The following is a 23,433-nucleotide window of genomic DNA, read 5'->3' on the forward strand; positions in this document are numbered from 1 at the left end:
TAGTAAATTAAATTCACTTGATTTTAATACATTTCTCTTTCAGGAGGTACACGTTCGGTTTTCTTATACACATCTGCCACATAAACATTGTACATAATAAACATTTTTTTTTTTGTCTTCCTCAATATATCCATTCATTACAGATATGAAAACGGCAGCTATTTTTTACTACCATTCAGGAAAGAAATGACATATTCCCGAAGGTCTATCCCATGACAGATTTAGCATCAGCCGCTCTGTGACATCGTGCTTAATAAGGCACTGCATATAGATCCTCGTCATTGTCATGTCCATTAAATCGTAATATTGGTAAAAGTAATTAAATTGGTGTGCCTCAGCAATCTATAGCTCCCCAAGAGGATACATGGATATGGCATTGCTAGGGTCTGCCACCAGAACCACTTTTGACCCCTGAAGTTCAGCTCCCAGAATCCAGTTCACTTTTTCTCCATGGTCAATGCAGAGACTTGAACTAACTCTTGGAGAAGCCTCGGCCATTTGTTTCACTTTTTTAGAAGCCGATTTCTTTGGGTGGTGATATTTTTGCGGTTTCGGAGGTTGTACCATGTCTTTTCCCAGATTCCAAAGACACACTTTGCCGTCATTGCCTCCAGAGAGTAGCAAAGTCTGTCCAGGATCTTGTCCTATGAAACTGACTTGAGAGACGCCTTGAGCGTGAGCCTTAAAACATCCCTCCTCCTCAAAGCGAGTTCCTGTTATCCGAAATGAACGGATTTTACCATCCTCAGCACCACAGCAAAACGTATTTCCGCAGTTGGATATAGAAAGTGAATGAGCCAGTGGTGGATTAAAGAGCTGACCTGGGGATGAATGGAGATCCATATCCTCTTCATCTTGAGCCAACTGCTGCAGACTTGTAAGCCATAGTGGTCTTGCTTTCTGCACATTCCAAAGCATCACCTAGAACATAGAGAAGAAAGACGACCATTTCTATTATTGTTTCCCTTCACCGTTCATAAATAGCGATTGGGGCCGATTCTACTATGAAGAATATCATTCTTCAACTCGAAAGGGATTCAGACTTAACCCTTTCACACTGTTTTTTTTTTTTTGAGCCTTCATGCCCAGAGCAAAATTTCACTATTTAGAATGCAGCATCCTGAGGCCTTGTTGACACAGTGCAGATTTGCTGCAGATTTTGCCTGCCTTTTGTAAGCCAAAACAAGAATTGGATCCAGGAAAGCAGACTTATAGGGCCTTCCTTTATATAGGTCTTCGGTTTGTAAAATCTGCACTATGTGAATAAGGCCTAAAGTTGAACTTTTTTTTTGTTTCTTCGTCTACCCCAAAATGTTATGTTTCTTTATTGGCAGCACACAAACCGCTTCCTTATTATTCAAAATTGGAGCACATATAAATTAATTTTACAGTTCTTATTTTTACAGAAAAATGGTCAGAAACAGGAAAAAAAAATACAAGTTTTTCTAATTTTTTCATGCTATTATTCATTGAACAAACTACCTTAAAACATAAGTAGCAGAAGAGGTTAGATCCAGCGCTTTGGTAGAGGTAAAATAGAAAAAAAAATTTTCCAAGTTTAATTGAGTAGTATTAAAAGGTCCATATGTGGTATGGTCCCGGTGTGTGAGTAGAAGGAAGGAATGATCCTATAGGCCTACGCGTTTCGGACGATGCAACGTCCTTAGTCTTGGCTGTCTTGACACTACAGCCAAGACTAAGGACGTTGCATCGTCCGAAACGCGTAGGCCTATAGGATCATTCCTTCCTTCTACTCACACACCGGGACCATACCACATATGGACCTTTTAATACTACTCAATTAAACTTGGAAAATTTTTTTTCTATTTTACCTCTACCAAAGCGCTGGATCTAACCTCTTCTGCTACTTGTGTTCCTGCATCGTGTGCCGACACGAAAAAGATCCGGACGCTGACAGCGACACCCAATTTTCATGTCAGGTGAGCTGGAGAACTTCTCCTCTTGTTTCTCTACTACCTTAAAACATAGTTACCCCAAAAATGAATCTTCTAATTTTCATACACAGTGATGTAAAATACAGTGTGTACAATGTGTAACGTATGACGTCGCTATAGCACCGAGAATGAAGACCCTATTTTAGCTTTGAATGTCTCCCCCCACTTCGCTTTAGATGCAGCCTCTGTACGTGGATGATAATCATTGAAGTACAGAGATAGAGGCGAGGTAGAACAGACTAAAATTGGTGTCCCGGGATAACTATTTTATGCTAGGCGTAGAGAACATTGTGCCTTACCGGAACACGTTAGTGTCACGCAGAATGTCTAAAATTGATGTGTGTGGACTCGACAAGGCACGCACTTTTTGTTTTTTTTGTTTACACAAATTGTGTGTTCTCTGCTGTCACATATACAGATACAAAACAGACATGCAGAGTAGGCGGAGCTCGCGTCTTCTAGGGATGGCCAATTAATCAGAAAAAAAAAAAGGATTTTTTTTTTTTACCCCGGTTTCAACTGTATCTACTTCCTCAGGTTGCAGATACAGTTAAATTCAATGGTTGAGCAGGAAGACGTGAGGTCACTTCTCTACCATTCACTATGTGTCGCCAGACACTAATGGCTTGGCTCAGTCAGGCACGAGGCAGTGTTGTTATTGCGCCTGTCTGCGCCAAGCCACACAGACCGGAGGAGCAGAGGGATCTCCTCCACTCGACGTTGGAAGGGGGTTAGGCGAGTATGTATTTTATTAGGCACTATTGGGGCATTATACTGTGTGGGGAAACCTGTGGGGCATTAAACATTGTGGGGGCAGCTATGAGGGTATTAAACTGTGTGGGACAGCAATAAGGGCATTATACTTTGTGGGGGCAGCTGTGGGGGACATTATACTGTGTGGAGGGAAGCTATATGGGGCATTATACTGTGTTGGGGCAGCTATATTGGGCATTATACTGTGTGGAGGGCAGCTATAGGGAGAATTATACTGTGTGGAGGGCAGTTATAGGGCCATTATACTGTCTGGTGGCAGCTATGAGGGCATTGTTCTGTGTTGGGCAGCTATGGGGGCATTATACTGCGTGGAGGGCAGCTAGAGGTGGCATTATACTGTGTAAAGGGCAGCTAGAGGGGGAATTATGCTGTGTGGAGGGCAGCTATATGGGCATTATACTGTGCGGAGGGCAGCTAGAGGGGCATTATACTGTGTGGAAGGCAGTTATAGGAGCATTATACTGTGTGGAGGGAAGCTATAGGGTGCCATTTTACTGTGTGGAGGGCAGCTATAGGGGGCATTTTACTGTGTGGAGGGCAGCCATAGGAGCATTATACTGTATGGGGGGCAGCTATGCGGGCATTATACTGTGTGTGGGGCAGCTATGGGGGCATTATACGGTGTGGGGGGCATTATACGGTGTGGAGGGCAGCTATGGGGGCATTACACTGTGTGGAGGGCAGGATAGGGGCATTATACTGTGTGGAGGGCAGTTATAGGGCGATTATACTGTGTGGGGCAGCTATAGGGGCATTATACTGTGTGGGGGCAGCTATGAGGGCATTATAATGTGCAGGGGCATGTTCAATTAATCGTGATTTTGATTTAGGTCATAATCGCCCAGCCCAAGCGTATTCTCTGCATGACACCAAGCCCTCTCTGCACAGGGAATCCCTGTGATGTCATTATTGACATCACGTGGTTCTCTAGCACCGCTGGAAAGCAGAAGCAGAGCTTCTGCATACAGGAACACAGGCTGTGTGACAGTCCAATCCCGCAGATGGAGCAGAGTGAAGGAGCATGCAGTGCCATCAAACACTGAACATAAATTAATAAGCTTCAGCCATAAGGACCAGTCCCATAACCCATTAATTTATATGGTGTGGGCAGGAAGGGGTTAACTTATTTCCCATGCATTGGCAAATGGCACTGTATGACAAGCATTGAGTGCCCGTTAACAGTTGCCCCATCTTTTTACACAACTGCCTGGCGATCATCACCTGAAAAGGCCGACTAATCACTATCCGCTGCAGTGACGTGTCAAACAACGGCCAGCTCGTCCATATGAAAAACACATCATCACACAGACATATAAACAGAGATGGGGCCAATGGACCTAAGCAGCGGCAGCAAGGGAATGATACTACTAGTGAAACAAGCCAGCAGGTAACGCTCTCATTCCAGTTGCCACAATACAGTGCACACTATATGCGGATTAGCTCAGCACTCTCGGGTAATTGGTCGAGAAGGATCATATGACCACATCCACAGAATTATTTTTTCAAAGGTGATGTAGCTGTGGCTTTGTGATCCCTCGTAGCCAATCAGCATATAGTGCCTACTCTCCAGCAGCAATGGGGGTTCAGAATGCCATTCAGAGGGTGCCGCAGCACCTGCTGGCTTGTTTCAATTAGGGGATCCATTTTATGGCTTAAAGGGTTAGTTCAGGATTAGAAAAATATGTCTACTTAAAAACAGCGCCACACCTGGGTTGTGTCGGATATTGTAGACCAGCTTCATTGACGTGAATAGGGCTAAGCTGCAACACCACACACAACCTACAAGTCCTTCTCAATGAATTAGAATATCATCAAAAAGTTCATTTATTTCAGTAATTCAATTAAAAAAGTGAAACTCGTATATTATATAGGTTCATTACACACAGAGTGATCAATTTCCAGCATTTTTTTCTTCTAATGTTGATGAGTATGGCAACAGTTAATGGAAACCCAAAATTTAGTCTCTCAGATTAGAATATTAGATGAGCCCAATTTCAAAAATGATTTTTATAACCGAAATGTTGGCCTACTGAAAAGTATGTACAGTATATGCACTCAATACTTGGTCGGGGCTCCTTCTGCATCAATGCGGCGTGGCATGGAGGCGATCAGCCTGTGGCACTGCTGAGATGTTATGGAAGCCCAGGTTGCTTTGATAGCGGCCTTCAGCTTGTTTGCATTGTTGGGTCTGGTGTCTCATCTTCCTCTTGGCAATACCCTATAGATTCCCTATGGGGTTTAGGTCGGGCGTGTTTGCCGGCCAATCAAGCGCAGTGATACTGTGGTTATTACACCAGGTATTGGTACTTTTGGCAGTGTGGGCCGGTGCCAAGTCCTGCTGGAAAATGAAATCCGCGTCTCCATAAAGTTAGTCAGCAGGGGGAAGCATGAAGTGCTCTAAAATTTCCTGGTAGACGATTCCTCCAGACTCTGGGACCCTGATTTCCAAATAAAATGCAAAATTTAATTTCATCTGAAAACAGGACTTTGGACCACTGAGGAACAGACCAGTTCTTTTTCTCCTTAGCCCAGGTAAGACGCTTCTGATGTAGTCTCTGGGTCATGAGTGGCTTGACACAAGGAATGCGACAGTTGTAGCCCATGTTTTGGATACGTCTGTGTGTGGTGGCTCTTGAAGCACTGACTCCAGCCGCACTCTTCTCCTTGTGAATCTCTCCCAGATTCTTTAATGGTTTTTTCTTGACAATCCTTTCAAGTCTGCGGTCATCCCTGTTGCTTCAGCACATTTTTCTACCACACTTTTTTCTTCCTTTCACCTTTCCATTAATATGATTGTGAACAGCCAGTTTCTTTAGCAATGTCCTTTTGTGGCTTACCCTCCCTGTGGATGGTCTTCCCCATGATTGTGTAGCCTACTGAACCAGACTGTTGGACCATTTAAAGGCTTAGGAAACCTTTGCCGGTGTTTTGTGTTGATTAGCTGATTAGAGTGTGACCCCATGAGTCTATAATCTTCAACTTTTACCCAATATTCTAATTTTCTGAGACAAAATTTTGGGTTCTCATTAACGGTTAGCCATAATTAGCAACATTAAAAAAAATAAAAAAATGCTGGAAATAGATCACTCTGTGTGTAATGAATCTATATAATATATGACTTTCACTTTTTGAACTGAATTACTGAAATAAATTAACTTTTTGATATAATTCTAATTCATTGACAAGGACCTGTATATACAGATTTTTTGGAAGAAAGTAGAAATGTTTTTCTAATCCTGCACTAGCCCTTTACCTCAAAGAGAACCTATCATTTCAAGGGAAACCTCAGGACGGGATAGGAGACCAAAACATAAAACTTTTCTGAAACATAGTGGGAAAATTAAAACATTTCCTCTAAATTCATGATAAAATCTCCGGCCCATTACGAAAGGGAGACGACTTCAGCTAAAGTTATCTGTTCACTGGCAGCAATGAGTAGTCCGTCTCACCAGACTGACTGCTCTATGAGATTTCCTGCTTAGCTGGGAGAATCCTCTGTGTGTGCAGCGTGTGTACACAGTGATGGTCTCCGCTCGCTCTTACTTCATGCTGGATGGAGTTATATTAGCAGCAACGTAAGATGATTCTCCGGTGTATTATTTAGGCTGGATTCACAGGAGCATGTTCGGTCCGTAATGGATGGAACGTATTTCGGCCGCAAGTCCCGGACCGAACACAGTGCAGGGAGCCGGGCTCCTAGCATCATAGTTATGTACGACGCTAGGAGTCCCTGCCTCGCTGCGGGACAACTGTCCCGTACTGAAAACATGATTACAGTAGTTCCACGGAGAGGCAGGGACTCATAGCGTCGTACATAACTATGATGCTAGGAGCCCGGCTCCCTGCAGTGTGTTCGGTCCGGGACTTGCAGCTGAAATACGTTCCGTCCTTTACGGACCGAACACGCTCATGTGAATCCAGCCTAAGGAGGAGGCTAGAAGAAGCAGCAGAGATAAATCCGGTCAGTTTCTCCTCAGTGTGTGACTGCTGCGGACTCTGTGTATTTGTAGTAAGACTTTCAGAATAACCCTTTAACCTCCTTCTCTAGCAGATAAAAGTGTCCGACCAATGTTACTTACCCGCCCATCGGGCACAGAGACCTGCAAATGCATGCTAGGTGGTACAGTTGTCGAGGCAACTATACGATGCCCAGCTAGTAATGTGCACTGGTCCTATTAAATAGAATAGGACCCGTGCTTGATACTCGCCTAAGGTTGCCCCCGCAACTATAATGCCCAATGTTCAATTGCAGCTTTCACGCCCTATGTCAGAGAATAAAGGTCCTCTTACACAGCCCATCCTGGGCCGTGCAAACAAGCACCGATCAATGAGACAGCTCGTTGATTGGCGCTCGTTTGCTCTTTTCACAAGGATCTATGTATGGGCACGAGCGGTTGTTACTCCCCATACATTATCATCATGTTGGCAGCACGTTTCCCTGTTTACACAGGGAGATGTGCTGCCGACAACGATAATAGTTTAGGCAGCTAAAACGATACGATCAGTAGATGAACGTTTGCTCGTTCATCTGCTGATCGCTGGCCTGTTTACACAAGGCAATTATCGGCAACAAGCGTTCTATGAAGGAGCGTTTGCCCAATAATTCGCCTATGCAAAAGGGACTTAACATTGAAGGGAGACTTTAACCCTTTACAAGCAGCTGTCTCCTCTTCCAGTAGCTGGATTGTATAAGCCGCCCAGAGCAATCCCAAAATGCTGAGTTTCCATATGAATCTTCCCTATTGTGTTTACGCCTTCAGCAAATAAAAGGTTATTCTTTGCATAGTGAAAAGTCATACGATTTTCCAACATAAATTCTGTATCAATTTCTAATGGTTTTCAAGACCTCTGATTGCAGTCATTAAATAGCCACTCTTAATTTTTTTCAGTACAGTTGATAAAAATCTGTCCTGGTCATGTGATGGACACACAGGTGCACGGCCCGTTACAGTAGTTATGAGAGCGGTGTCTTGTAAAGTACCGTGCGCCTCTGTGTCCATCACATGACCAGGACAGATTTTGCTCCACTGGAAATAAGCAATGAAAGTTGCTACTCAATAAGTGCAAGCAAAGATCTTGAAACCCATAAGAAACAGGTACAGAAAGTATATTGGAAAATATTTGTATAACTTTTCATTATACAGTGAATAAGCTTTGTTTGCGGAGACTGGAATACTGCCGACAGGGGGAAGTATGAAGCGAGCTGACGGGCTAAGCATGCTCCATACAATGCGGGTGTCGGCTAAATGTTACAGCAGACACTTCACAGTAACGAACGGGATCTCGCTCGAGCACGATCCCGCTCGTTTAACCCCTTTAAATGCTGTGGTCAATAGCAACTGCGGCATTTAAATCGTTAGAAACAAGTCATCCCCCCCGCAATGCGATTGCGGGGTGGCGATGGTTGCTATGGCAGCCTGTGGGCCTAATGAAGGCCCCCAGGTCCTCCATCTTTGTGCTCCTATTAAGCGCAGCCTCCAGCAGGGCTTAATAGAAGCCTGTCAGAAAAACAATATAGTGAAATACATTAGTATTGCAGTATATAGTGCAATTGATCCAATGATCGCTAGTTCAATTCCCCTAGGGGGACTAATAAAAAAGTAAACATCAGTTAAATAATGTTGCGGTTTTTTATGTACAAAAAAAATATTATAAGTTCGAAAAAAAAAACATTTTCCCTCTAAAGCATTGTAAAAAAAAAAAAAACATAATTGGTATCGCCACGTCTGTAAAAGTCTGAACTATTACAATAGAACATTATTTAACTCGCACGGTGTACGCTGCAAAAAAATAATTAAAATGACAGAATTGCTGTCTTTTGGTCACTTCATCTCCCACAAAAAATGGAATAAAAAGTGATCAAAACCTCACATGTACCCCATAATGTTACCATTAAAAACTACGGTTTATCCTGCCAAAAATATGCACTCATGCCGCTTAATGGACGGAAACATAAAAAAAAGTTATGGATCTTAGAATTTGGTGACACAAAATAAATTTTATAAAAGTAAAAAGTACTTTGTAAAAGTAGTAAAATATAGAAAAAAAAAAACATTATAAATTTGGTATCGCCGTAATGGTATTGACCAGCAGAATAAAGACTTTTCGTTTTAACTGCACTGTGAATTCAGTAAAAACGAGGCTCAAAAAACAATGGAGGAATCGCTGTTTTTTTAATTTTCTACCCAACAAATATTTTTTTCCCCGTTGTGGCGCCATGAAAAACTACAACTCGACCCTTATAAATCAAGTCCTCATAGGACTATATCGACTGAAAAATAAAAAAAGTTATAGCTTTTGGAAAATGGGGAGGAAATAATGAAATTGAAAAATGGCTGCGGCGGGAATGGGTTCAAGTTTCCATGAAACAAGTGTGACTTATGTCAGCAAAAAATAATAACTCACCTGCATGTCAAGCCCACATGAAACAAGGCTTTGTGGCCGCTGAGGTCTAAAAGCAACTGCCGAGCATATATTAGTATGTCTCTGCAGGGTTCTGCAGACTTTCTTATTCTGCAGGTCTAAAACTTTGACAGTACCAGAGTCATCCGCCGCCGCAAGGAGACTGTCTGTTTCATTGACAGAAATGCAATTGATCTCTTCTTTGTTGACACTGAATGCCTCCACCGCTTCTCCAAACACTCTGGTGTCCAGCACGCTGACAGTCTCCCCGTGAGCAGCATAAAGCTTGGAGCAAGAAACCGGGGAAAATGCCACGCTCGTGACATCGGCCTCACCCTTCAGATGGCATTTGCCAAATGGAGATCCCTGTTCACTCCAGAGGGTAAGTTCTCCGCTTTCAGCACCGGAAGCAATCACTCTCTCCATGCTAATACCCAGGCTCAACACGGGGTTGGCATGACCAGAGTCCCACTTTGAGGCCATCATTCTTCTTGCAGCTGGGGAAGGAACATAAAACAATGTTTACACTGAAATGTTTTAACTAGGTTTTCAACTGTAATTATTTTAGCAAAAAAAAAAACCTTCTTCCACAGGTCCAATGTTGTCCTTTATACACCGCTTCTACCGGTTATATGTTGCCATTGATGAGCATCTCAACACGCATCATCAGTATCACTGAAACTGATAAATACCATGAGATGATTATAATAGTGTCAGTCTTTTACAAGGAAAAACATTACTTTACATATGCTAGTCAGGCTCCCCCCTCTTTCTAGCGGTCGCTATTGACAGCGGCATCTAAGTGGTTAAACAGCCAGCAACTGCGCAAACTCCATACCCCCCCTACTGACTAAGACTTGCATTTATGTCAAATGTCGATACGAGGATAAAGTCTATGTACACTTTTGAAATTGTTGTTGATTTTTAACTAGAAATGTCTATCAGTGTGTTTGGCGCAACTTTCTAATTACCGTACTTTTTATTAAAAATTATTTTTACTTTTTGAGATACAGCTGCTTTGTATCCTGTATACAGAGCAGATGTATCGTGCGCTGAGACCTGAATCCGTCAGGTCCCCGAGACTGACTGATTCAGTGAAAGTGAGTCCTCGAGCTGCTATCGATTACATCTAAATTCATAATTTAGATGTGATCGATTTACAGGTGGATTATCATAAATTTTACCGCTCAAGCAAAAATCCGAAGTGTTCACAAAGGGTTCTCTTATCCCCCAGCCTGCATGCAGAAAAGACAATTCCAACTTCCACCGCTGTGTTTCTCTGTAGTTCTGGTTCTTATTGTTCCACGAAGCAATATAGAAGCGTCCTATATGAGATCTTACAATGGCTGGTCTATACCTCCTACAAGCGAGAGTGCACGATCTGCATGCAGGCTGGGGGATAAGAGAACCCTTTGTGAACACTTCGGATTTTTGCTTGCAACCGTCTGAGCAGTAAAATTTGTGATAATATTTATAATTGCTTTGTGGTGTTGATGATTTCACCTCTTTTTTACCTGTTCCGGTTGTCCTCCTTTTTTTGACATTTTAGTGAGTAGAGAGTCTTTATATTAGATACATTTGGATTACAGGTGGATACTAAGTGCCAGAGACATGCAGGACCCGCTGATACTGAACCCGTCAGTCCCGCGGACCTGACTGATTCAGGTTTCAGCACTAGATACAGCTGCTCTGTATACAGGATACAAAGCAGCTGTATCTCAAAAAGTACAAATAATTTTTAATAAAAAGTATTTTGAAAGTTGCATCGAACACACTGATACACATTTTTATTTAAAAAAAACCAAAACAAAATAAAGGATTTCAAAGGTGTACATAGTCTTTATAGAGAAAGAAAAAAAGGTTAAAAAACTGCAGAGTGAACAAACCCGAATATAACACATCAGATAAATCTTTTACCAGGATCCGTATTCAGTGTGGACTCTCACAGCAGGTAAAGAAATCCATCCAAACGCTTCACGGGAGCTCTGAGGAAATATAATAGACGGTTCAGTATGTGACGATAGGTAGATCCATTGTAACATGGCAGACGACAAGATCAGACCAACTTATTATATGTATATATATGTATTACAGCTGACACCCGGGACTAACAGCGAGGAACAGCGATCGCGCTATTCCCGGCCCTTTAACCCCTTAAATGTTGCGGTTAATGCACCCATTACTGAAAAAACCAACACTTGACCCATCCAGCGCTGCCAACTACCGACCAGTCTCTAATCTGCCCTTCATCTCCAAACTCCTGGAACGCTTGGTCTACTCTCGCCTTATCCGCTATCTCTCTGCCAACTCCATTCTAGACCCCTTACAATCTGGTTTCCGCACTCTACACACCACAGAAACTGCCCTTACTAAAGTCTCAAATGATCTCTTGGTGGCTAAATAGGGCGGTAAATACTCTCTCCTGATTCTTCTGGATCGCTCTGCAGCCTTTGACACTGTAGACCACAAACTCCTACTTAACATGCTCCACTCTATTGGCCTCAAGGACGCTGCTCTCTCTTGGTTTTCCTCCTATCTCTCTGACCGCTCGTTCAGTGTGTCATTTGCTGGTTCCACTTCTTCTCCTTTTCCCCTTGCTATCGGGGTTCCTCAGGGATCAGTCCTAGGTCCGCTCCTCTTTTCTCTCTACACAGCTCCTATTAGACAAACCATCAGCCGATTTGACTTCCAGTACCATCTCTACGCTGATGACACCCAATTATATACCTCTTCCCGTGACATCACCCCTGCTCTAATACAAAATACCAGTGATTGTCTGTCCGCTGTCTCTAACATCATGTCCTCTCTCTATCTGAAACTGAATCTTTCTAAAACTGAGCTCCTTGTGTTCCAACCATCTACTAACCTCCCTAAACCTGATGTCTCCATCTCTGTGTGTGGCACTATCATAACTCCTAAGCAGCACGCCCGCTGTCTAGGGGATATTTTTGACTCAGATCTTTCCTTTACTCCATACATACAATCACTTTCACGCTCCTGTCATTTTCACCTCAAAAAGATCTCCAGAATCCGCCCTTTTCTTACTGAGGAAGCAGCCAAAACTCTCATTGTTGCTCTGATTCACTCTCGTCTTGACTACTGTAACTCATTACTAGTCGGTCTTCCCCTCACTAAACTCTCCCCTCTCCAATCTATCCTCAATGCAGCAGCCAGGCTCATATTTATGACCAACCGCTACACCAACACCTCTAATCTGTGCCAGTCACTGCACTGGTTGCCCATCCCCTTCCGAATAAAATTCAAACTTATTACTCTCACCCACAAAGCTTTCCACAGTGCTGCACCTCCTTACATCTCCTCCCTCATCTCTGTCTACCACCCTACTCGGGCTCTGCCAACGACCTTAGATTAAAATCCTCCACAATCCGAACCTCCCACTACCGTCTCCAGGATTTCTCTCGTGCTGCACCCGTCCTCTGGAATGCGCTACCCCAGATAATCAGATTAATTCCCAATATTCAGTTTTAAACGTGCCCCGAAAACACATCTATTTAGACAGGCCTATAACATTCCCTAATCTGACTCCTTTCCATGGCCCTCCTTTTAGATTAGTCATCAGAATAAGATTCCCTCACACTCCTTCTCTTCATGTCCGTCATACACGGATACTGGCTGGTGACCGGCTCATGCAGCTTTATGTCACCACCGCATGTGTATAAAAATGGCCGGACCATTGTACAGAACAAACACTGTTACACTTTGTGTCTCCTTTACTTCCTCATAGATTGTAAGCTCTTGCGAGCAGGGTCCTCACTCCCCAGATTTGAATTGTAAATTAGCTTTGTCACTATGTAATGTCTGATATTGTTTGTTTCATGTCCCCTCTAAATTGTAAAGTGCTGCGTAATATGTTGGCGCTATATAAATATTATTATTATTAATGCTGCAGGCCCCCAGGTCTGCCTGTTAAGGGCTCGTTCACATCAGCGTTCGCTTTCCGTTGATGGCTTCCGTCAGACTTTTCTGTCGGAGGAACCCATCAACGGAAAAGCAAAAACAAGCTTCCGTTTGCGATCCCATTGATTTCGATGGCAATGCTTCCGTTGCTAAAGGTTTCCGTTTGTCTCCGTTTCGTAACGGTTCCGTTGTTTTGACGTAATCAATAGCGCAGTCGATCCAATTTCCGCAAAGAATATATTTTCAGTTTCCGAGTACATTATATGGTACTTTAAATTGTGCCATAAGAAACTACAACTCCTCCTCCAAAAAAATAAGCCCCACACCGCTCTATTGACGGAAAAATAAAAAAGTTATGGCCTGTGAAAGGTGGGGAGTGAAAAACGAATAAATGTCTCAGTCCTGAAAGGGTTAACATATTAATCAGACAAGCCAAAAGGGCTGTAGTTTCACATTAACGTAGTCCTCACTATATAACTAATAACAACAGCTGGTATAGAACTTCAAGTCCCAGCATGCACTGTCACCCTAAGCCAGGCGCATTTCCATAACACCCAGCATTCTCCTGACTTTCGTCACCTGAGATTACAGCTGGCGGACATGTAAACACGTTAGAGAAGGATCACACATACACAGAATGTAGATCACACACACCTCGAAGTCCAGTATTAATGGCGTCTTCCTCACTCACACATGTGCTGCTAAACGCCATTGGCCGTAATCTTTCCGCATAAGTAAAAAACACGCTCTGATTGGTTACAATGTAGTCACCCACGGGTCGCAGGGCGTAGCTACCCATAAGAGACGCATGCGTAGTAGAGGCCGCACACTGTCATTAGGAGGCTGGATCTGTCGGTGATTGGTTACTGAGCTGTGTCGCTGAGAAATGTATGGTGGAGATAGGGCAGGAAGACTACTAGAGTCCTGCTAGCATCTGAAATTTCATTGGCTCGTTTATTTATTTTTGTAGATGCTGTAGCTGATTGGCTAGTGATTACGTGAGGCAGCAGGATGTTGCTTGGCGCCCGGTGATGAGGGAGTGTGGAGGGGTTTGAGTCGCCGGTACCGGGAAATACGGAGGGAATGGCGGCGGCCGCCGCTCCCTCTGCAGCTCCCGCTGTGCCTCCTCCACCGCCACCTGCGTTGGGCTCTGGAAGATTACCGAGCCGTGTATTGGAGCTGGTGTTCTCCTACTTGGACCTGTCAAACCTCCGGAGCTGCGGCCTGGTGTGTAAACACTGGCATCGCTGTCTACACGGGGACGAGAATAACGATGTGTGGAGGAGCCTGTGCCTGCGGACGGTCAGCGAGGAAGCTCTGCGCACCGACGTGCTGTGTAACCTGCCCACATACAAGGCGAAGGTGAGCGGGCGCTAGCAGTTCATTCATTCTATTCTCGTTGATTGCTGCGGCTTTTCAATTGGGAGACGTCTAACATCTAGAGCAACCAATCAGGTCATAGCTCTTAGACGAGAAAAGGCAAGCCGCAAGTTGATTGGTTCCTCGATACTTTCCATTGCATCAGATGTCACTGGAGCAGAAGGCGGGTGTCACCTCATTCATTCTATGGAGTCATCCGTTCTGCAGTTCCCATCTGGCTCTAGTATCTCATTAAATGACACTAGAGTCTCTCCGCAGCTGATCACCGAACAAGACATTCAAATCCACTGCACAGCAAACGTAGACTATAAGGGTTTAGGAGACACGAGCACTGACGTTCCTTTAGATCATCTGTAGCTCTTATCGATGTACTGTCTGATAAATGAGTGGAGATATGGTATATTACGTCACCGGTGATCTGTTACTACACATCCCATCATGCTCTGCGCTATTGGCTGCTCAGGGTTTGCAGGATCGAGTGATCACCTCTTTTTTTTGACTGCTGGAATCATGTTTTTGGTTGAATTTGGCTTTTTTTCCCCCTCTTGTCTTATGACCGACAAGTGTTGGCTGACACCTCCCAAATAAATATGCACGTTCAGTAAGGAGAGGAGGAGATAAGCGGCTGTCTGACAGCCTGGTGCCACTTATGTGGAAAGGAAAATGGGATCAGGCAAGGTAAAATCAATCCTGTTGGATCCTTGGTCGGTCCTCCTAGACGCTAGGTTATTGACTATGCCAATGAAACTGGAAAAATCTGCTGAAAATAAAGTTTGTTTTTTTTCTTGTCCGAGCTCCTTCGTGTTTTTACTTTTTGAATTGTTCGATAAGTGCATTTTACTTTCCTGTGCTAATGAGTCCTGGTAACCTGGATGTTCTTCCCTGCAGGTCCGAGCCTTCCAGCATGGCTTCAGCTCCAATGACTGCTCTAGGAACGTCTACATTAAGAAGAACGGTTTTACTCTACACCGGAATCCAATCGCTCAGAGCACCGACGGGGCACGCACCAAAGTTGGCTTTAGTGAGGGGCGTCACGCCTGGGAAGTGTGGTGGGAAGGGCCGCTTGGCACAGTGGCGGTTATTGGCATTTCTACAAAACGGGCTCCCATGCAGTGCCAGGGTTATGTGGCGCTCCTTGGAAGTGATGATCAAAGTTGGGGCTGGAACCTAGTTGATAATAATCTGTTGCACAATGGAGAAGTCAATGGAAGTTTTCCACAATGCAATAATGCACCCAAATATCAAGTAAGTAAAAGCGTAGTCACTCTTTACAGCTTTTCCCAGTATCTCCAAATATATATATATATATATATATATATATATATATATATATATATTTCACTGCCCGTCTGCTGAGAATACAGGCTACAGAACGCCTGGCCGCGGGGGTTTCGGCAGCAGCTGATGTTCGGGTGACTTTCTTTTGAGAAGGGATAGACCAAGTGTAACAATGCTTTAAGCGTATTCTGGTTTCAGCAAATAAATGTTATTTTGTATAATGGAAAGTTACACTATTTTTCAATATACTCTGTACCCAATATTCATGATCTTTTCAAGATCGCTGCAAACTGTCATCTGATGGGAACCTTCATCGTTTACCTCCAGTGGATAAAAATGTGTTCTAATGTGATGGATACACAGAGAAGATTGGAAATGAGACCTTGAAAATGGCGAAGAATTAACACAAAGTTTATTGGAAAATTGAACAACTTTTTATTATACATAGAATAACATTTATTTGTTGGAAGTGGAATAACCCTTTAAGCAGAAAACTGATACAGGCGAGTAAATGAGGTCTCTCCGGGAGCAATAGTGTTTGTTCTTGGAGATCTATATGATAAAAGTTTGTATTGTATGCATGGATGTTTGTCTTGCATTACAGGTTTACATGGCGTCTGACCGAGAGCTCCATGATGGCTTCACCTGCTGAACCTGCATATCTTATCTGCCCCAGTTTTACACCAATGAGTCTTAAGGCCAAGTTCAGACTGTGGATTCCGCACTGCAACTCTGCAGCCAAGTACAGCACATGAAGGTTTTAAAAACCCTCATCAACATGTAGCGCAAATAATCCACATGGAATTGAGGGTGTGCTGTAAATTCATATCCACAGCATGTCAATTCTGTCATGGGTTTTTATTATGGATCTCACCCCTTCAATGTATAGGGAGGAATCTGGGGTAAGTCTGCAGTGAAATTGCCATAAAATTGTGGTGAAATCCGCAACGTATTTGTGGATGAACCCGAACGCTTTAATTCCACCTCTTGTGCATTCATGGATTGCAGAAACTCCCAGCATTTCTCCAGGTTAGGTCAGACAAGGCCGTTGTCTCTATATAGAAGCGCTCAATCCGTTTGTCCATGGACGAAGTCCAATACGTCTAGTCCTGGGTCAGAAACCTTTGGCACTTTCTGTTGTGAAACTACAACTCCCATCATGCCCTAACAGCCAAAGGCTTTGTTATTCTAGCCAAAAGCTGTCAGGGCATGCTGGGAATTGTAGTTGTACAACTGCTGGAGTGCTGAAAGTTTCCGACCTATGATCTAGTATATGGAACTTAGTTTGTACATGGCTGGGTCTACATGTTACCTGTACTCCGTATGCATTAATTATTTGTTTCTCTTTGCATTGCAGATAGGTGAAAGGATCAGAGTCATCTTGGACATGGAAGACAAGACCTTGGCCTTTGAGCGTGGCTATGAGTTTTTAGGAGTGGCGTTTCGGGGACTTCCAAAGACCTGTCTATATCCAGCAGTTTCTGCAGTATATGGGAACACAGAAGTGACTTTGGTCTACTTAGGGAAGCCACTGGATGGATAATGCATCTCCAGAAGATGGCTGTGGCCAGACAGGAGGGGCTGTGCATGCAATGGAGCAGAGGGCACGACCTGCTCTGCGGGTACCCACATGGCAGACGTGATCAGGGGATCCTCCTTCCTTACTCGAGACTTGGAAGGCTTTCCACCTCCTCTCCGTGTGATCGCTGAGTCTGTGGGTTGTTGCTGTGTATGGCGATTATGGGTTTTATTTTTATCCCAGTTGTTGACAGTTTGTTATTGTGTCGGTTTAGTGATTGTGCAATGGAAACCAGTGTTTTTAGCTAACGGATGTAGGGATGAGAGGAGCAAAGCAAATCGAACCTTCTTTCCGGAGGGATTTATTTTCTGCTGTTCGTTTTTAACCTCTTTATTTGAAGTGCCCTAGCTGTAACATCTGGCGTAGGGTTATATGATGGTTTTTATCCATGCCGCTGTTTTTAAGCCTCAATTTTAAATTTGTTCTCTAGGGTACTGTTTTTTGTTTGTGTTTTTTTTTTTTTTAACACAAGTCGAGCTGCCATCTCCACCAATGTTTTTACAGATGGCTCACTCAGGTCTGGTTTTGTTAAAGGGAAAGGGAAATTATAATTTTATCACTGACCATGGATCTTTTCTCTCTCATTTTTATGGAGCTAGGTTACATTTAAACTATGTCCTGTTACAGGCAAACTCTGGGGAAAAACCTGATGCAGTGGGGGGGGGGGCTTTAGTGCATGATTCTGGGATTCAAAGAATACTGGAGAATCTGTGTCATGCTCCGCCCCTTCACGCCTTGCTCTAGGCATAACCGTGTATCCGTTTTGCCGGTAGGGTTCCTTTAATGCATGCCACATGTAATGTACAACTTGGGGTGGAATGAGTTTCCTTAACTGGTATAGCAGCATGTTGGCACTTTGATTCACTAGAACAGGCAGGAGCATTATTATTGGAATCATAAGGCTGAGTTCACACGTGGCTGTCTTTGTTGCAGATTCAACGCAGATCTCACCCTTTTACATTGCAAATGGCTAAATCCGCGATACAAATCCACAACGTGTGAACTCCACCTAAGGAATACGTCAATATTTTGCCTTAGTGGTTTTAACTTTGGGAACATAAACCCCACTGCCTCTAGTAATATCTACAATATGTAGCTAACTCATACAGACACGGTCATGGCCAGTAAAGCTGCTAGTTTTTCCGCCATTGAGACTGGAAACCAAAAATTTTTCCAAATTATCCACAGCACCCGTCAGCATAGTTATCTGCATAACCTGTCCGTCAGATCATCAGATTGGTTTGTGTATTTCTACTGGATTGCTTATGAGCAATGTTTTCTTTTAAAGGGGTTTTCCTACGAAGTACATTCATAGTCTATCCACAGAATAGATGATAAATGTATGATCGCTGGAGGCATGACTGGGACCCCCTCCGATCACTGGAATGGGGGTCTCGAGCCCCCAATTCCCGCTAACTGCACTATTGCAGCGAGGAGGATTTTGAATGGAGCGATGGATAATCCTGTCTGGTGATAAATGTTGTAGGTGGGGCAATTCCCTTTTAAAGTTGTTGTCCAAGACAATAGTTATTTTTTTCCTGTTGGGGTTCTATTTATCTTTCAATAATAGTTTTTCATCTGTGCCTCCAACTGCACTGTGTCCTGAAAAGTCTATAGTGCGGTTTAGTTGCCCGATTTGGTTTTCATGCAAACAACCCATATGTGTAGACTGCTCCTGCACTCATGTTTTACTCCACTGCTTCTTGCTAACCTACACCTCCGTATTGTAGAGGCAGCTAGAGCTTGGTGTTCAGACACGACTTATTATAGATATACACCTGTGGAGGCGGGAGGGGGAGGAAAAGGATGCTGCACAGGGAATGCCCACTGAGCTCTAAACGTGCAGCTTAGCAAGCTGGCATGTTGGAGGGTAAATTGAAATCAACCAACACCATAGTGCAACAGGAACTACTCCAAAAACACATCTAAAAATCAGTTTTTTAAATTTTCTTTCCAAAGGTGCGCAATAAACATGAGCCCGCATTTATCATGTGTCATCATATTAGGCAATGTGTAAGTTAAAGCCGGACTCTTTTATTGACGTGTCTAGGGCTGAGTGAGTATGTCTTAAATCAAAATCTCAATTAATTGAACATGGAACCTCGATTACGACTAATGAACGATTAGTTAAGCCACACTAATTTTTTATGCGTACTATGCCATTTGAATTAATATCTATCCCTTAAAGAGGCTCTGTCACATTATAAGTGCCCTATTTCCTACATAAGGAGATCGGCGCTGTAATGTAGGTGACAGCAGTGCTTTTTATTTAAAAAAAACGATCTATTTTCCCCACTTTATTAGCGTTTATAGATTTATGCTAATGAGTTGCTTAATGCCCAACTGGGCGTGTTTTTACTTTAGACCAAGTGGGTCGTTGTACAGGGGAGTGTATGACGCTGACAAATCATCGTCATGCACTCCTCTCCATTCATTTAGTCAGTGCATAGGGATCCTTTTAGATCACTATGTGCTGTCTTATACTAACACATTAACAATACTGAAGTGTTTAGACAGTGAATAGACATTCCACGGGATGTCTATTCGCAATCTCTGCACTTCGTTACTCTGTCTGTGGTAGTTACAGCAGAGGCATCGTAATGCCGCGAGATTACGCTGTAAATGACAGGTTACAGCGAGATCACGCTTCCTCTGCTGTAACTACCACAGAAACGGTAACGAAGTGCACAGATTGTGAATATACATCCCGTGAAATGTCTATTCACTGTCTAAACACTTCAGTATTGTTAATGTGTTAGTATAAGATAGCACATAAGGATCTAAATGGATCCCTATGCGCTGAGTAAATGAATGGAGAGGAGTGCAGGACACTGATTGGTCAGTCATGCACTCCTCTGTACAATGCCTACTTGGTCTAAAGTAAAAATACGCCCACTTGGGCATTAAGCAACTCATTAGCATAAATCTAAAATCGCTAATAAAGTGGTGAAAACAGATAATGTTTTTAAATATAAAACACTGCTGTCACCTACATTATAGCGCCCATCTCCTTATGTATGTGGTGACAGATCCTCTAAGTCTGCTGTATATAATCTGCCCTCCACACAGTATAATGCCCCCACACAGCCCCAATAGTACCTAATAAGATACATATTCACCTAACCCTGTTCCAATGACAAGTGTAGGAGATCCCTCTGCTCCTCCGCTCGGTGCAGACAGGCGCGATGACATCACTGCCTCGCGCCTGTCTGTGCCGAGCCGTCCAGAGCTACATAGTGAATGGTAGAGCAGGGACCTTGCGCTTCCTGCTCTACCTTTTTGATTAAACTGTATCTGCATCCTAAGGACACAGATACAGTTGAAACCGTGAAAAAAAAACATTGAAATGTGCAAGATGACGTCTGTTAATTGCGCCAAATGTCGTTTTTTTTTTGTTTTTGTTTTTTTTAGATTAATTGCACAGCCTTACATATGTTGCAACAAATTTATGACCCTATTATTCCCTTCTATGATAAATTGCAGCATAAATCGGTCATTAAGGCCGGATTCACACGAGCGTGTGCGTTTTGCACGTGCAAAAAACGTGGCGTTTTGCGCGCACATAAGGTACATAACCGCTCTGTCAGCCCCGTATGATGTGTGGCTGCGTGATTTTCGCGCAGCCGCCATCATTATGACACTCTGTATGTTTGTAAACAGAAAAGCACGTGGTGCTTTTCTGTTTTCATTCATAGCTCTTACTGCTGTTGCGCGAATCACACCCGTCACACGGAAGTGCTTCCTTGTGCTGCGCGTGATTTTCACGCACCCATTGAGTGCGTAATGTGCGAGAAACGCACAAATAATGGACATGTGAGTTTTATGCAGCGGACACGCGCTGCGTGAAAATCACGGACAGTCTGGACGGCCCCATAGACTAACATAAGTCTGTGCGAGGCGCGCGAAAATCACGCACGTTGCACGGATGCATATCAAGTTCGTCTGAATAAGCCGTAACTTTCACACAGCTGAAAGTACTCCACTTCTTCCACTGGAGCAAAGATGCATCTTTTGCGGCTTGCAGAAAAAGTCGCATTTCATAAATGTCTAAATCCTGGCCAAGCAGTAAGCCACGCCCACTTCTCATCCCACTATTACAAACGGCCGAGCATGTCGCAATTGGCTCTAAGGGTATGTTCACACGCAGAGTCAAAATACGGAGCTGTTTTCAAGAGAAAACAGCTCCTGATTTTCAGACGTTTTTTAGGCCACTTACGATTTTCGCTGCGTTTTTTTTTTACAGCCGCTTTTAGAACTTTTTTCAATAGTCTGGAAAACTGCTCCAAAAACGTCCCAAGAAGTGTCCTTCACTTCTTCGTGGCCATTTTTTTTACGTGTAAAAAAACGCAGCGAAAAACGCTCCGTCGGAACAGAACGCTGTTTTCCCATTGAAATCAGTGGGCAGATGTTTGGAACCGTTCTGCTTGGGGTGTTTACGGCCCCCAAAAAAAGGCCATGTGAACATACCCTAATAGTTAAAAATAAGTCACACAAAAAAAGGCCCAAATATGACAAATGTGGGCCATAGAGTCACTTACCTATGCTTGTACAGTGACTTATTTGCAAGTTGAAAAGAAATACATGTTGGCATCATGCCACTGATCAACTCACAAAGGCACAATATCAGTGTGTGGGATGTGCTAATACTGTCAACTTTTTTTTTTTTTTTTTTTCATCATGAGGCTCTATTGCGTTTTCTTGTGTTGATTTTTTTTTTAAACTGGGCTTTTGTGCCTACAGCATATCAGATCAGCATTCCTACTCTGCTAGTTTGCATGAATAGTCTTTGGGACTAGCTGAAAACCTGCTAAAGCAAGAACTGGTTTATAAATATTTAAAGGATAACTAACATTTCTAAAAAACTTCTGACATGCCTGACCACTGAGATCCCCACTGATCGCTAAAACGAAACCGCAGAAGTGCTCGTGTGAGCTGCTAGGTTTCTGATCGGTTTGTACGAACTCAATAGAAAGTCTGAGCCCGTACACCAACTGCTCGGCTTTCTGAAAAGAGTTCATCAGAAAAAAAGCAGCACGGCTTCTGCCGCTTCGTTCTAGTGATCAGTGGGGGTCTCTGTGCTCTGACCCCCACCTATCAAAACTTACGTCATAGTGACATGTCAGGTCAGAAGTTCTATGGAATGTTTTGTCACCCTTTATGAGAGCTACCGAAGCTGCTACATAGAAGCCATGCCTCGAAAATAATTTCTTACATTATCAGATCTTCGCGCACCCTTGTGAGACCAGCTTCGAGTCTGTCCACACAACTATTCCAGTGTAATGATCTTTCATTTTCTTACCCATAACTAGAAAAGTGTAAGCTGGACGCTGGATTCCGGCTGTGATGTCCAGTGACTATGATAACACTGTTGCCAAATACAGGGGCAGAAAGTGTTGTCATGGGAACAATAGTTTTCCATGAATTTATCTTTTTATTAATTGGACTGTAGCTTCTATATGGACCAAAATATTGGGACACCTACACATTACACCTATAGGAGCTTTTATGACATCCCACACTAAATCCATAGGCATTAATATGGAGGTTTCCCCCCCCCCCCCCCCTCCACTTGTAGAGAAAACCGCTTCCACTCTTCTGGGAAAACTTTCCACAAGTTTTTGGAGCATCTGTGGGATTTTATGCCGAAGAGTGTTTGTGAGATCAGACACTGATGTTGGGGACAGGGCATGGCTTGCAATAAGTTCTTGTTCATCCCAAAAGTGTTTAATGGGGTTGAGGTCAGAGCTCTGTGGGCCCGTCAAGTTCTTCAAATACTTTTGTCTATGTAATCTATAAGCCCTTTTACACTGGCCAATTATCGGGCAAATGAGCGTTCAAAGAACACTGTCCCGATAATTGCCCTGTGTAAACAGCAGCGATCGGCAGATCAACGAGCGATCGGAGTAACGACCACTCGTCCCCATACTAGCTCCTTGTGAAAGGAGCAAAAGAGCGCTGATCAAAGAGGTGTCTTGTTGACCGGTGCTAGTTGCAGCGGCCCAAATTGGCCAGTGTAAATGTAACTTATGTCTATAGACTCAACAATTCTGATAAGGCTGTGTTCACACGACCTATTTTCAGACATAAACGAGGTGTATTATGCCTCGTTTTACGTCTGAAAATACGACTCCAATACGTCGGCAAACA

At 43.4% G+C, this 23,433-nt stretch overlaps 2 protein-coding genes across 6 annotated transcripts; one reads left to right on the forward strand and one right to left on the reverse strand.

The window, feature by feature from the left end:
- Window positions 1-3: 3 nt before the first annotated feature.
- WDR53 (WD repeat domain 53) lies at window positions 4-14,441 on the reverse strand. 5 transcript variants are annotated; one of them, XM_075861213.1, is made up of 5 exons: window positions 13,704-14,440; window positions 11,049-11,116; window positions 9,713-9,812; window positions 9,135-9,628; window positions 4-921 (listed from the first exon to the last, which is right to left on the reverse strand). In XM_075861213.1, exons 4-5 carry the CDS (start codon window positions 9,615-9,617, stop codon window positions 343-345), a joined length of 1,062 nt encoding a protein of 353 aa, XP_075717328.1. In that variant the 5' UTR covers window positions 9,618-9,628; window positions 9,713-9,812; window positions 11,049-11,116; window positions 13,704-14,440; the 3' UTR covers window positions 4-342. The 5 variants fall into 5 exon arrangements, with proteins under 5 accessions (XP_075717328.1, XP_075717329.1, XP_075717330.1 ...); XM_075861214.1 differs by having other exon boundaries at window positions 13,682-14,440; XM_075861215.1 differs by having other exon boundaries at window positions 13,629-13,708.
- Window positions 13,892-17,936, forward strand: FBXO45 (F-box protein 45). Its single transcript, XM_075861218.1, has 3 exons — window positions 13,892-14,411; window positions 15,318-15,674; window positions 17,065-17,936. The coding sequence occupies exons 1-3, from the start codon at window positions 14,133-14,135 to the stop codon at window positions 17,248-17,250; spliced, it is 822 nt and encodes a 273-aa protein (XP_075717333.1). The 5' UTR covers window positions 13,892-14,132; the 3' UTR covers window positions 17,251-17,936.
- Window positions 17,937-23,433: the final 5,497 nt, after the last annotated feature.

The sequence above is a fragment of the Rhinoderma darwinii genome, chromosome 4 (genome assembly GCF_050947455.1).
Source record: "Rhinoderma darwinii isolate aRhiDar2 chromosome 4, aRhiDar2.hap1, whole genome shotgun sequence".
NCBI lineage: Eukaryota > Metazoa > Chordata > Amphibia > Anura > Rhinodermatidae > Rhinoderma > Rhinoderma darwinii.